This window comes from Typopeltis vanoorti, chromosome 10, assembly GCF_054136105.1.
Source record: "Typopeltis vanoorti isolate ZY-2024b chromosome 10, IOZ_Tvanoo_1.0, whole genome shotgun sequence".
Lineage (NCBI taxonomy): Eukaryota > Metazoa > Arthropoda > Arachnida > Uropygi > Thelyphonidae > Typopeltis > Typopeltis vanoorti.
The window spans coordinates 54,341,193-54,356,506 of NC_143558.1; the positions used below are offsets into that span (position 1 = coordinate 54,341,193).

General features: G+C 34.9%; 1 protein-coding gene across 2 annotated transcripts in view; it reads left to right on the top strand.

The window, feature by feature from the left end:
- Window positions 1-15,314, top strand: part of Coq6 (ubiquinone biosynthesis protein COQ6, mitochondrial) — a 167,577-nt gene that overhangs the window by 38,779 nt on the left and 113,484 nt on the right. For both annotated transcript variants that reach the window (XM_090399076.1, XM_090399077.1), the window contains exon 4: window positions 13,784-14,044. In XM_090399076.1, the coding sequence (XP_090255202.1) occupies window positions 13,784-14,044 (261 nt within the window). The remainder of the gene's footprint in view (window positions 1-13,783; window positions 14,045-15,314) is intronic.

Below are 15,314 nucleotides of genomic sequence, written 5' to 3' on the forward strand. Positions count from 1 at the left end.
CCAACAAGTTTCACCAACTTAGTTTGGCTTTTTCAGGGTGAATAAAAGAGATACAAAACAACTTAAACACTTAAACTGTTCATGAAGGAATGAACCAAATACAATTGTATTTTTTGCTAATACAGAAGAATACGTACATCAAACGCATGGAGCGTGTGTGATGTCAACTGTTGTTATGCAGGAACATTCTGTAATTAGCAGTGAAATTTAACTTTGGCGTGCTTAATGATCTTATGAGGGTCTTCAAAATATCAGCTAGAATTAATCCTTGGTTTCTATTGAGGTTGTGTTTAGAACGGATGATTGTTATGGCTTCTTTTATGTATCAGGAGTGGAGATTTTCCTCTAAATAGGGCATGGAGCTTTTGTCCCATTCAATGGTATGGTTTGTCCTCGAAATGAAGGGCTAACCCAGAATCGTCTCCTACGTGTTCTTTTTTTTCTAACTTCCAAACTTCTATAGACGCCAGCATATTTGAAGAAGGCATGACTGTCTTTCGGAGATCTTAAAAAAATTGCAGATGGTCTTTAAAGCTTTAAAAGAAACTCATATTTCATGTAGCTTGAGACGTGTAGCAATCTTTTTAGAAACTGTCCCAGCATAAGAAATGGCGATGGTGGATTTGTAACGTATTTCCTCAGATTGTTGTTGTGGGGGGTTGCAGAAAAGTATCTTATGGATCAATTTTTTTGGATAACCATTGTCTATTAGGGTTTTGGATATGTGGGATAGTTCATATTTGAGATCTTTATCATCTATAGTGATGTGAGAGACTATTTTTTAGCATGTATTCCTGCATAACAACAGTTGACATCATACACACTCCATGCGTCTGATGTACGCATTCTTCTGTATTTGTAAAAAATGCAATTGTATTCGGTTCATTTCTTGAACAGTTTAAGTGTTTAAGTTGTTTTGTATCTCTTTTATTCACCCTGAAGAAGCCAAACAGCTAAGTTGACGAAACTTGTTGGTATTTCTTACTTAGTATCAATTAAAATCCTTCGGCCAATATAAAATCCAGTGTATGTCAATTTTCTTACTGTTCAGGAATATTATTTCTTTGTTGCTCATATAATTTCCTTGTGTATTCAATCCATCTTTCTATGATTTCTTTTTTTATCCATTAGAATATGGTCTCTTGAGTCTCTAATGACACTTGTGTGATTTACTGTATTCATCCTGCTTGTCATTTCTCTGATCTTTTCATACATTTCTCTGCTTCTGTTTCTATCCAGTTTTTCTATATCTGTATATTTATTTTTAATCCATTCCTCTTTGGCTTTCCTGCATTCTTTTTTTTATTTCTTTATTCATGCTTGTATATTCAGATTTCTTCTTTAATTTTTATTTTTGTTCCATCAACTTTAATATTTTTTCATTTATCTGAGGTTTTTTCCTTTTTAATTGTTTGAGTGTATTTTTGGCTGCTTCGTCGGTGCTATTCTTGAATGTTTGCCAGTTCATGTTAATTTCATCAATTGGTGTTCTATTTTGTGTGTGAGTTGTGGTGTCAGACTTGTTAAGGGATTTTGTGAATTCTTTTATAAAGCAGTCTTTAACTTCTTGGTTGTTAAGTGAGTCTGAGTTATAAGTTTCTTTTATGCAGGGTTGGCTTGGTGTCTTAAGCTATTTTGATTTTTACAATCACTGGATTGTGGTCTGATCCCATGTCTGCTCCAAGATATGTTTTTGTTTGTGTTATTGCATTTTGGAATCTTTTGCTTATTATTATTATATAGTCAATTTGGTTTCTATAGATGTCCCCAGGGCTTTTCCATGTATATAGTCTTCTGAGAGGATGTTTAAACAGTGTGTTGGCAATTATTAGGTCATTGGTTTCACAGAATTGAATTAATCTTTCACATCTTTCATTTCTCATTCCAATCCCTTGGTTTCCCATGCAAAATATACAAGTTAAACAGTAATGGCCCCAAAACAGACCCCTGAGGCACTCCACCAGTGACTTTCCTTTTCCTGGATATCACTCCCCCCCCATACACAACTTGTTGATATCTATCAGATAGCCAGTCTCCAATCCAATGCACTAATCTAATATCCAAACCCATCTGCTTAGTTTAACTATGAATTTATCATGAGGTATTCTATCAAAAACCTTTGCAAAATCTAAGTATATTACTGTGTATCCTTCTCCTCTGTCCAAGGAAGCAGTCACTTTATTGTAATAAGTAAGTAGATTACTAAAACATGACCTCCCTTTAGCAAATCCATGCTGCCCATCAAAGATAATACCATTGTTGTCAACCCAACTCTGGATCCTAGTTCTCACAAGCTTCTCCAACAACTTAACCACAACACCTGACACACAGATAGGCCTATAGTTTGATGCACACTATAGTTTGGAGGGCACAATCTTGTCCTCGTTCCACTCCTTAGGGACTTGACTGAGTGCAAAACTCTTATTAAAAAATTTTGTCAAGGCAGGTGTCAACTCCCTGACACATTCCTTCAGAATACGTGATGATATATTATCAAGTCCCACAGCCTTATTAACATCTAGTTTACTCAACTCCCCATACACCTCTTGCTCACTTACAGTCAGTCTCTTCTCCCCATCATCTACTGCTCTCAATCTCTCCATGAAGTCACATTCACAAGATTGAAAGACCTTTATGAATTGCTCATTAAGTATCTCCACCACACATTCTGCAACAGCTGTCTTTATACCATTTTCTCATATCAATGTCATCCTTCCATAATCATTCTTTCTTTTGCTGGCTACATATCGAAAGAACTCCTTAGGATTCTTTTTGGCTTCATTAGCTAACTGCTATTCATACCTCTCTTTAGCTATCCTCGCCAACCAAGTCACCCTCCTTGCCTGGTCTTTGTAGACCTCATGGAATTGGTTATTTCCACTTCTCTTATGCTGCCTCGACAATGCCCTCTTTCTCTGTATCACATGCTTAATCTCTTTATTCATTCATCTCACACCTACCTTATTTAACCTTCTCCCCCCTTGGAATACACTTAGACATTGCATCTACTAGATAGTTTTTGAAAATCCCCCAAGTGATCTCTTTTCCAGCTAACTCCTCATTCCATGCTACACCTGCAAGCTGTCTCCTTAGCTCTTCATAATCACCCCCCCCTTGTAGTTCCACATATACCCTTTTCTCACAGAGGTCATCACACTGTTGGCAACCACCGAGGTAATCACTTCATGGTCACTCTCGCCAATTGGTAGATGATTTGACACCTCATTTATAATTACATCCTCTGATGAGATGACCAAATCCAAGACCCTCAATCCTCGTGTGCCCTCTGTTACATACTGTCTGAGGTAATTAACCCTCAAAAATTCCAGAAACTCACCTCATCATTCCAGTCTATATTGCCATAATTAAAATCATCATCATACGTATCAAGGATTTAGGCCTAGTATGGCCTGTTCCGGCCTTAGAAGTCATCGTTTAAGAGGACGTCCTGGTTTTCTTTTTCCTAATGGCTTGTACTTTAAGGCTTGTTTTGGTAATCTTTCTGTTTTCATTCTTTGAACGTGTTCCATCCATTTATGTTTATATTTTTTAATATTTTCAATTACTGGTTCTTGGTTTAATTCTTTCATAATATCTTCGTTTCTTTTGTGATCAAATAGGGTATACTTTGCAGTTTTTCTCATAAACTTCATTTCTGCTGTTGTTAATCTTTGTTTGTCCTTTTGTTTTATTGTCCAGATTTCGCTTCCATACATTAAGACCGGTAGGGCTAATGTATTGTATACTTTTAGCCTGGTTTGTTTTTGAACTAGGTTCGGTTTAAATATAGAGTTAATTACTCCTGTTGTTTTAAAATATTTTGCAATTTTTATGTTTATATCTTTTTCATTTTCATAAGTGATCATACATCCTAGGTAGTTAAATGAATTCACCTGTTCTAAGATCTTGTTATCTAATACTATTTTAGTTCTTGCTGGATCTTGTCCTTTAAAGGCCATAGTTTTTGATTTTTCCGTTGATATTATCATACCATAATCTTTGGATATCTCATTTAGATTTAAAATAGCTTTCTGTAAGTTATCTTCAGAATTTGTAATTATTATTTGGTCGTCTGCAAAGAGGAGAGTGTTTAAGTTAACTGTAGGTGAAAGTTTAATTCCTTGATGTAAATTTTTACTCCATTTTATTATTATTTCATTTAAGTAGATATTAAAAAGAGTTGCTGAGAGGGGACATCCCTGTCGGACCCCTTGGTTTATCTCTCTCGTATATGATAGCTCGTGATTTAATCTTATTTGTATTTGATTATTTTCATATATACTTGTGACAGCTTTTAGGATATTATTTGGTATTTGTCTTTCTTTTAATATGTTAAATAATATGTTTCTTTTAACTTTGTCAAATGCTTTTTCAAAGTCAATAAATGCAATATGTGTTTCTAAATTATATTCTCTTCTTTTCTCTATTATTAATTTTAGGCAGAAGGCTGGGTCTATACATGATCTTCCTTTTCTAAATCCATTTTGTACCTCTAGAATAAAGTTTTCGGAATATTTCATTAGTTTGTTATTTAAGATTCTGCTATATATTTTGTAACATGAATTTAGTATACTGATACCTCTATAGTTTTTAGGGTCATCTCTATTACCTTTCTTAAAGATAGGAATCACAATTGCTTTTTTCCATTCTATTGGGGGGATACCAGTTGAGTAAATTTTATTTAAAAATAATAGGAGTCTTCCTTGAATCTTGTTCCTGCGTATTTATATAGTTCTGAACCTAGCTTATCTTCTCCAGGTGATTTTCCGTTTCTTGTTTCTTTCAGGCTGATTTCTAATTCTTCTTCAGTTATTTCCTTTTCATTTTCGTTAATTGTTTGCCAGTTGTCTTTTTTAAAATATCTGTCTGTCCACAGTTCTGTGTAGTAATTTAGAAATTCTTCTAATTTCAATTCAGTGTTTAATTTTATGTTTTCTTTGGTATCTGCATTTAGGATCATAATTAAATAGATACCAAGTAGATTAAATTAAATAGATACCATAATTAAAATCGCCCATAATAATCACCCTTTTTTATTTGCTTGGCTAATTTGATTATACATTTCATTATCACCACCATCCACATTACCTGGTCTATAACAACATCGAACCAAGTATTTGATTCCATTCACCTCTATCTCACACCATACTGCCTCAAAACCACTGGCACTATTTCCCTCTTGCATCTCTACTTTGTATGGACATAACTCTTTCTCTATCATCAATAGCACTCCCTCCCTCCCTTTTTACCCCTTCTGTCCTCATGAAACTCATCATACCCTTTCATCTCTATTCCTGTCAGGATGTCGTCCTCTTCCAACCTCTTCTCACTTATTTCGACAATCTTTGGGTGAACAGATGCAATTAATGCAACCATTTCATCTGCCTTGTTTCTTATACTTCTAGCATTTGCATACAAACACAACAGCTCATTTTTGGATCTACAGCTAGTTCCACTGATTCCACTCACAATGTGATCTCTCCATGCTCGACTGGGGCCATTTCCCTTTCTGCTTTTTCATTTTAAAACCCTTTTGAATTCCACCTGTGTCCTCTTGATCCCAGGTCATCCCATTTGTTTACTGTCTACACATGCTCTCACCTCCTCTCGGAGCATCCACCCTTCTCATGCTGTGTACCCCTGTCCACCCTGACCCTCCCCATTTCCCTGCTCCTCTTGCACACCTATTCTCTCATTTACTATACTCATGCCACTCACTTCCTCATTCATAACCACCTCTTCAATCTCTCCTGTCTTACTCTCCTGCTGTTATACATCACTTCCCGCTTGATCTGATTCATTTTCTCTCTCACTCTACTCACTTCTCTACCTGACAGCAGCAGCCTTTCCAAGCAACTCGCATCATAACCGCTCAAATGCAGTCCATTGCTCTCATACAGTTCACTTCTTCCTTCAAACTCATTCCACACATTAACAAACTGTACTCCCATCTCCTCACACATTTCAGCCGGCATATCATTCATAATCCTTGCTCTCCACCTCATCTCACCACAGTCATACCTAGGCAATACGCTGACTACCCTTCTGTCACACTATTCTCTTTTATCCTTCTAAGAAGCTGCCTCCTGATATCCATTCTGACTTGCTCTTTGTCCTCTGTCAAATCATTCATACCGATTAAAACCATCAACTCCTTTGCTCGCTCCCTCCTCATATCCAATGCCTCAATCACTCTACTCATTACCGTCTGGAAAGCATACCTTGTGCATCCTATCATCCAGCACACCTTTAATAATGGGGTCACCATATAACGCCATTCGCTTATCTTTCGTTAACTCTTTCCTGCCGTCATGATTAGTTTTAATAGTTTTTACCCGAATTTTCTTGATTTCATTCTGCATTCATTTCATCTCTTTCCTCATCCAATCCAATTCAACTTCCGAATCTTGCATCACATTATCTCTGCCATTCAATCTTTCTAATTTTCTAACTCTCGACATCCTCTTCTCACTTTCACTCTCATTCATCCTTCTGTGCTTCCATACTTTCGGTTCAACATGCATCCAACTTTCGCCGTCATTCATTCTTTCGATTTTTTCCACTTTCGACTCCTGCACCACGCCATTTCCAGTTTCATTCGTTCTCTCAATTTCGTTTCCTTCCGCCACTCTCGCCTCACTTTCATTCTTTTTAACATATAGTGAAGAAAAATAGCTGCTGCTGTACCTTACCATTCAGATTTTATATCCATTTTCGAGAATTTACGCATCTAAATTATTTTCAAAAGTCAAATATGAAACATAAAAAAAAATTGTTTTTTGAAACCAACTTCCAGAATCAACAACTTGAAACTATTTCATCACTTTTTGTATTTAACATGTGGGATATATCCGATGACTTTCATTCAGATATACCACATTCTATACTTTTAATAAATTAGCTGACTTATGTATCAATCAATCTTTATAAAAAATAAATAAATAAAAAGTTGGGAAGAGAGTGACATGATTAAACTTTTTACCCTCCCCCTTTTCATTTACTGTAATGTAATGCAGTTTTCTTTTAATGCTGTATTGTGAAATTTAATTTTTTTGTAATTAAATTCACTTGTCTTCATTTTCCACGAAAAATTATAAAGTTAAGAAATCATTTTATAAAATTCTGTTGTTATTTAAACAGTCCGTAACTTTATAAAATATTACAAAACTTTGGCGATATTTCATAATGGTGACAGAAACAACACACAAGTTGATAGTCTTCAAGTTCAAGAACTGCATGTAATTTCTGCCAGTCAATCTCAAGAAGTTATCACTTTTACGAGTATATTAATAGACTAAAATTGTATAATAATTTTTTTTTTACTTACCTGAAAATTTATTTTGCACATCGTTTTACACATTGTCCTACTGTATACAAGAAGAGCACCATCATTTAATCTCACACAAACATCAACAAAACAGGTTTTGTTGATGTTTGGGGATGCAATAACTGGTTTTGTGGTTATAGAAATTAGAATGACAATGAGGATTCTTCCTTTAGACAGAAGAGAATAAAAAGATAAAGAAGACGAATCTGAGACCTATAGATTTATCTGAAAGAATTTTCTTTCAATTGGTGAATGGCTACCAGAAGATATAGATAAATATCTAGAAGAAGTTCTCTAATGTTGTTTTAAAAGGATAAATAGTAGTATAGTTTGGAAAGAGTAAATTCCTTCAGTGAATTAGTCTACTTTTTTCTTCATTCTTCCTGAGTTTAGATGAAAGTCTACTGACTTTCATCTAAAGGGGGGGGGGACAGTCTTATATACCCAAATTTGCAGAGGTTTGGAAAGTTTTTCAAAGCTGAGGCAGATTTGATGAATAGTCTTTTACACTTGTATTTGCTGCGATGTAATAGTGTGTCCTTTTTCCAATGTATCCTGAGTGGCTGTAGTTCTTGTGTTCGGATATCCTGATATTAGCTGTCCTGCTTGTTTGGCCACAGTAGGACAGTTTACAACTGCAAGGGATCTGGTTATACTCCTGGTAGGTCTGGGGGATGTCTTTGGTGGAATGGATACTACTACTACTCCTTGGCATTACAATCCATTTAGGGCCTGGGCCTGTCTCAGGATAGCCTTCCATTCTTCACGATTCTGTGCCTTGTTCCTCCAATTCTTTACTTTCATTTTTTTAAAATCATCCTCCACATCATTAAGCCATCTGCTTTTCATTTTCTTTAAATCATCCTCCATATCATCAAGCCATCTGCTTTTTGCTCGTCCTCTGAGTCTAGAGGTCCAGACATGAAGACCTTTTTTATGGCTCTCTCATCCCTCATTCATTGAACATAGCCTAGCCATCTCAGTTTTCTCACCTTTATTTCAGTAATAATATCCACTTCATTGAATTTCTTCATTATTTCTTTGTTGTTCCTCACTCTCTAAAATCCACTTTCATTATTGGGCCAAAGATCTTTTTTAATAACCAGTTTTGATCTCTCTGGATCATTATCCATGTTTCACAGCCCTACAAAAGTACGGGTTTGAGGATTACTTTATTGTTGATAGTTGGTCTCCTTGTCATAATCCTTTGGTTATCCTGACCTCTGGTGTGGTACTCTACACATGGTATTTCTGAGTGTCATTTTAACTAATCTTATCAATTTGAGTGAATTTGGAATTTCCTCATGATTTTAAATAGCTTATCTCTAGCAATGTTATCATAGGCTTGTTTAAATCCACAAACAAATGGTGTAACTTAACATTAAACTTGTAGAATTTCTCCATTATAGTTCGTACTGTAAAAATCCGGTCTGTTGTTGATCAACCATATCTAAATCCACACTGATAGTCACCCAGTGGTTCTTCTATAAAAGGCTGCAATCTAGCCTTTTATATCACATGTCATCTATCAGTCATCACATGATCTATCTAATTTTCTGTTATTCCATCTTCCAATCTCCAGGTAACTTTATGCACTTTTTTATGTGGAAAACAAGTTGTACATGAGATCATATTTTTGCCACTTGCAAAATCAGTTAGTCTCGTGCCATTTCATTACTTTCTTCATGTGCATTATTGCTTCCAGTTCTTGTAAAAGGTCTCTTCCTTTTCTATTTATGGCATTCATGCCTCCTAGAACCATTTTGACATCATGTTTTGATGACTGATCACATTATCCTCTCAAGTGATTCATTGAAGTTCACCTTATCTTCTTCATAAGAATCCTCAATTAGTGCATGTGTACATATAATTTAAATATTGAACATCTTAAACTTTATTTTCAGTACACAAAGTCATTCATTAACTGGTTTAAAATCAAGAACCAAGGGTTTCCATTTTTTTATCAACCAAGAATACAGTACCAAAGGCTTTTTGATCTACTCCACTGTAAAAAATAGTATGTGTTCTGATATCAAATATGCCATTTCCTTTCCATCACACCTCCTGTTGTTATTTTACTCTACAAGGATGGTCTGAAAAGTTCTCAGCCTAACAATGAAACAACAAATTTATAATTTCAAAATTATTTTTATTTTTCAACATAATCTCCCTTAAGACTAATACATTTATTCCACTGATATTATCCTGTCCCTGTACTGGTTCTCAGTAAGATCTGCAAAATACCCCTCTACAGCTGCAATCACCTTTTGATTCGAAGAAAAACGCTGACCAGCAAGGAAGAGTTTTAGTTTTGGGAAGAGATAGAAGTCGGAGGGAGCCAAATTTGGGGAATATGGTGGATGTTCCAATAATTCATAGTACAGATCTCTTAATTTTCCCATTTCCAAAACACTTTTGTGGGCAGGTCTATTGTCCTGATGAAAGATGATTTTTTTCTTCTGCAAACCGGGTCTTTTCTCGCGAATTTTTTTGTCTAGTCTGGTTAAAAAATCAGAATAATATTCCCCGGTTATTGTTTTACCCTTTTCAAGATAATTAATAAAAAAAATGCCTTTAACATCCCAAAACACCGATGCCATGACCTTTCCTGCTGATGGAACCAACTTTGCCTTCTTTGGCGCTGAACAACCGGCTTCTGTCCACTGTTTTGACTGCTGTTTGGATTCTGGTGTGTAATGGTGAATCCAAGTCTCATCCATAGTAATAATACAATGCACAAAATCAGTTTTATTCTTGTTAAAATGCTCCAAGCACTGTTCAGAAATTTTGATGCAAGTGAGTTTTTGATCTGCTGTGAGCAAGTGCGGTACCCATCTTGCTCAAAGCTTTTTTGTATGCAATTCTTCATGCAAAATATATCCTACCCATTCTTTTGAAATGCCTATAGTCTGAGCAATTTCACGCACTTTGACTCGCAGGTCATCCAATACCATATCGTGCACTTGATCAATGATTTCTGGTGTTGTTACACTTTTTGGACGTCCTTCACATGGATCATCTTCAAGGCTGGTATGGCCACGTTTAAACTCAGCAGCCCATTTCTTAATTGCCAAAAATGAAGGAGAAGAGTGCCCATAAACTTTTATGAACTTCGAATGAATTTCTTTTGACGTTAAATCTTCTTTTGCAAAGAATTTTTATAACCTCATGATACTCAATTTTATCAATTTCAAGGGATACAGACAACACTTTTGCTTCAAACAGCTGTATAAAACAAACTATTTGATAGAATGACTTGCAATTTCACATGGATGCATATGACAGATGTACCAACTTAGAAGAAAAAAAATCTCGCTGATAGTGTCGCCATCTATGGTCGAGGCTGAGAAATTTTCAGCTCACCCTTGTATATCTTTCTTTACACACTTTCCTCAATGCTCCTGGTCTGTTCAGCCTCAAGACATTCCAGCTTCCAAACCAATATTCATAATCCTTTTTCCATCGTCCTGTGAAGTCCATCTGGTTATTTTTCCTTTTGACTTTCTTAACAAGTTGAGTTTTTACAGGGCAGGGTTGTTAGCTCTGCACCAAGTTGTTGTTTTTTTAGGGACTGGGTAACCATTTTAGTTGCCTTTTTACGACATGCATGGGCTACATTGGAAGTATTATTTAACCCCAGTCACCACACAGGGAGGTGGAATAGATAAGAGATGCCAATTTTTTATGTGGTCTATAACTGGTTGTAAGGTATATTTCCTTAGGATTTTTTTGTTAATATTTCTGATGTGCACTGGATATATGGAATGGTCATAGATTTTAAGTAATCTCTGAAGGGGTAGGAGGGGGGGGGGTTGCTGTTGCATGGTTTTATTTATTTATTTTTTTTTTTTTTCGAATTTTTTGGGGGTTGTAGCCATTAGCTAAGAAAGTGTTAAGGATATGGTCAAGTTCAGTAATTAGGGCTCTGTTATCTGAAGAGATTAATTTTGTCCTGTTATATAGGGTATTTATAATCCCATATTTATTGCAAGGGGGATGACTGCAGGTGGGTGAATGTATTTCCATCTTTATGTAGGTTTTCTGTAAATGGAGAATGCCAGGGATCCATCAGGCTGGCTTGTAATCAGAGTATCTAGGAATAGGAGACTTGTTTTTTTTTTCCTTTTTCAGGATAAACTGGATCCTGGGGTGTTGATTGCTTAGGTGTGTTCAGTTTTTGTGTTAGGTTTGTAAACATACAGAATAACTATCTACAACATAAACCATCAAACAGAATGATGTTACATAAAATTGATGATTAAACTGAAACTCTTCTGATTTTTTTTTATTCATCAACTCCCTGCATATCACCCTACTCCTCCTCCTATGTACCTGGCTCTACAGATGTCATTCTTCAATCTCTCTATAGCATTCAGGAGATGTGGCACTACCTTAGTCATGCTTCTTTGAATTCTTTCCAAAATCTCTTCTTCTGAAAACCAGGTTATCAAATCTGCATGTAGCCCAAATGCAATCGAATCTCTAATCATTGCATAATAGAGCCTGTATTCCTTATTTCTACTTTTGTAATGTCTTCTACATTTGTAAATGTCCTCATCATTGCAATAATCCATTGTCATTTTCACATATCTTGCAATATGGTATTTAAATTTCAGGGCTTTGTTCACCAACATCCCTTATTTCCTTCATCTCTTTTGAATACATTCTAAATACATCCCATCATTGCCTTCCAAAGTTCTAAACTCACACTATGTAACATTGAATTGATGGTTTCATTTTCATGTGCCCAAACACTGTATTCAAATTCTCCTATAGAGCCAATACATCAGTTTTGCTCCTCGTATATCTTCCTAACTTTGAACTTTTCTCTTTTGAAATACTGCTTCACTACATGCAATCAGATATTTCCGATATCTCTCAAACATCCAAACTTCAACTCATGGTCTGTTATGTAATCTATATCATCATCACACTTTCAAGGATTTAGGCCTAGAGTGGCCTTTTCTGGCCTCTCCAGGAGATGTGGCAATTTCTTTAGAGGATGTCCTTGGTTTTCTTTTTCCTAATGGTTTTAATTTAAAACTTGTTTTGGTAATCTTTCTGATTTCTTTCTTTCAACTTGTTCCATCCATTTATGTTTATATATATTTTTATTTTTTCTATTACTGATGCCTTTAATTCTTTCATAATTTCTTTCTTTTGTGATCGAATAGAGTATACTTTGCAGTTTATCTCATAAACTTCATTTCAGCTGTTATTAACTCTTTAACTGCCGATTTTATATTCTACTGACATTATTCCATGTGCTGAATTAATTTTGTGAAAAATTTATAAATAAAATCAATTAAAATTCTTACAAGTAAGAAGTCTGGACAGCATCATACATTCTTGATACACACTTGTTCACTCACAAAAATGGCAATAATAGTGTTTTATAAAATTTTCATAATCTACAAGCGGTGTCCACTTGAGGGCGCCATTTTTTTCCATGCTCGAGTTAACTCGACCGTAGCAGTTAAAGGGTTAATCTTCATTTGTTTTTTTGTTTTATTGTCCAGATTTTTCACTTCCATACAATAAGACTAGTAAGGCTAATGTATTGTATACTTTTAGTCTAGTTTATTTTTGAACTAGGCTAGGTTTAAATATAGAGTTAATTACACCTGTTTTTTAAATGTAGTTGTAATCCATCTGTCCCTTTAAAAACAATTTTTTATGTGGCAACCTGTCAAAGGCATTTGTAAAATGGCATACTGCTTGTATTCATCCTATTTGTCCTACATATGTGACATACGTAGGACATACCTACATATGCCTGAACAAGAAGTCACCTAGTCCTGGCACCTTATAAACATCATCATCATCATCAAATTCCTGCCATGTACTCTCAAGGGGTGTACAGGATATGATAGTACTACATGAAAAAAAATTACATCATTATTAATTTCCTATCTACAATTTTCCTCCAAATCAGTCTGTTACTTGTCAACACTCCAATATTATCAGCTCTTATATTTCTATCGTCTAAAGCACTTTGTACCGTATCAATCCACCTATATCTTGGTCTTCCTCTCGGTCGTTTTCCTGCCAACCTGGCAGAGAACACTTGTTTTGCTAATCTTTCCTCGCCCATTCTGTTTAAGTGACCATACCACCTGAGATTAGCTTCTAATTCACAGCTAATCATTCCACCATCATATCCTTAAGTCTTGAGCTCTAAAAATGCAGCAAAACTAGAGGACTATGTCTTATAGAAATGTTCCAGGGAGTTAATAATACTGTGACATCCTAATTTAAACACAAGCCTTGCAAAAGCAAAGAGAGAATGGGTGGAAGAAGGTAAGTGAAACTAAATGGATGGAAGAAGGTAAAATTATTTTATTTCACAGCTTGACATTGTCTTATTGACTAAAAGTAAATAACTGTATATATCAATTTTGTCTTTAAAAGAAATATGAAAATTATACATGAATTACTATTTTATGTTTTCCTTAGGTATGGGAATCCTGTTCGGATGCTATGATATCATTTCATCATACAGGAATGAATGAAGACATTGCATTTATTGTAGAAAATGATGTTATACTACAAGCTTTAATGGAAAAGCTGTTTACTCTACAAGACCGAATAACAATAATGAATAATGCAAAAGTAGTGAAATATCATTTGCCAAAAGAAACGAGCAGTGCTAGCTTGAGTAATGATTTAGTTACTTTAACTCTCCAGGATGGAACAGTACTGAAGACAAAACTTGTAGTAAGTTTAGTCAGTAGGATAAATTTGGAATTTCTCGTCTTCATTTTAAGCAGAAATTTAAAGTAAAATTATTTTTTTTGTTTTCATCAGTTGAAAAGTATTACAGAAGTGGGATCTCTATATTTTCTAAAAGTTATCTTCTAAATCAGCAGAATGGAAACTCTTTTGAACTATAGTTTTGCTTCATTCTGAGCTTCTAATATTCAATTTCAGAAAGAAAGCAGCATATTTTCATGTTGGTTTTTTTTTGCAGAGAGGGGGGTGTGAGGTGCACTTCCACCTTAAAAATTGGATCATCAGCCATACACAAAGGTTAATGTTCAATTTAGTGACCCTTTTTCAAATATAACTTATTACATTTGATTTTCTTTGGATAAAAATGGCATAAATATCATGACGCATAAAATATTAAATCTTAATACTAAATCTTCATCGATTACACTTATCTGATGAAGGCTATTAAATTGAAGCATTTTGTTTTGCATATTCTAATAAGTATATTATATTTGTTTGTTTATACTAATTTCTTTCGATGAAACAATTTTTAATTGAACTTTTTTTGGGGTGAGATAGGTGTCCATCGTAAAACACCTAATTTTTGCATTGGACAGTATGAGTCTGCATGTATGTATTACCCAATGTGTGTGTAAGTGTAGACAGCAAGGATATATCATCTGTGTTAACTAGTTCCAGATGGTGTTGAAAAAGTTTTTCTTTCAGAAAATTTTTTTCCCTCTCCTGAAAAATACATAATTCAGCCTTATGATGCATAAACATTCCATGATCTTATTTTCCATAAATTCTGAACAACTCGCTTTACTTCTCTTCTTTCCACTTCTCTTTCATACTGTAGTAATGTCTTGTAACATAATCATTAAGTGAGGAGAAAAAAACATAGTTATTTCATATTATATATAAATTAAGGAAATTCAGGAAAGGTTACATACTGAACTACAAAGCAGGAAATTATGACCAACTGAGGAGTATTCAGTGGAATGGGATCGATTGCTGGATGGAAAGAATATTGACAATGCATGGGAAGCATTGAAACAATTCTTAAATGATGCGATATCGGAATGTGTCCCGAGAGTTCGAAGAATAAATAGAGTAGGAGTCAAATGGATGTGTAATCTTATTAAGTAAGAGATTCATAAGAAAAGGACAATGTGGAAGGAATACCATTTACATAAGGAAGACGTCCGTTATGAACGTTATAAGCAGCAGGCTAGAATAGTCACAACTGTTGTATGGAAAGCAAAGTCTGAGTATG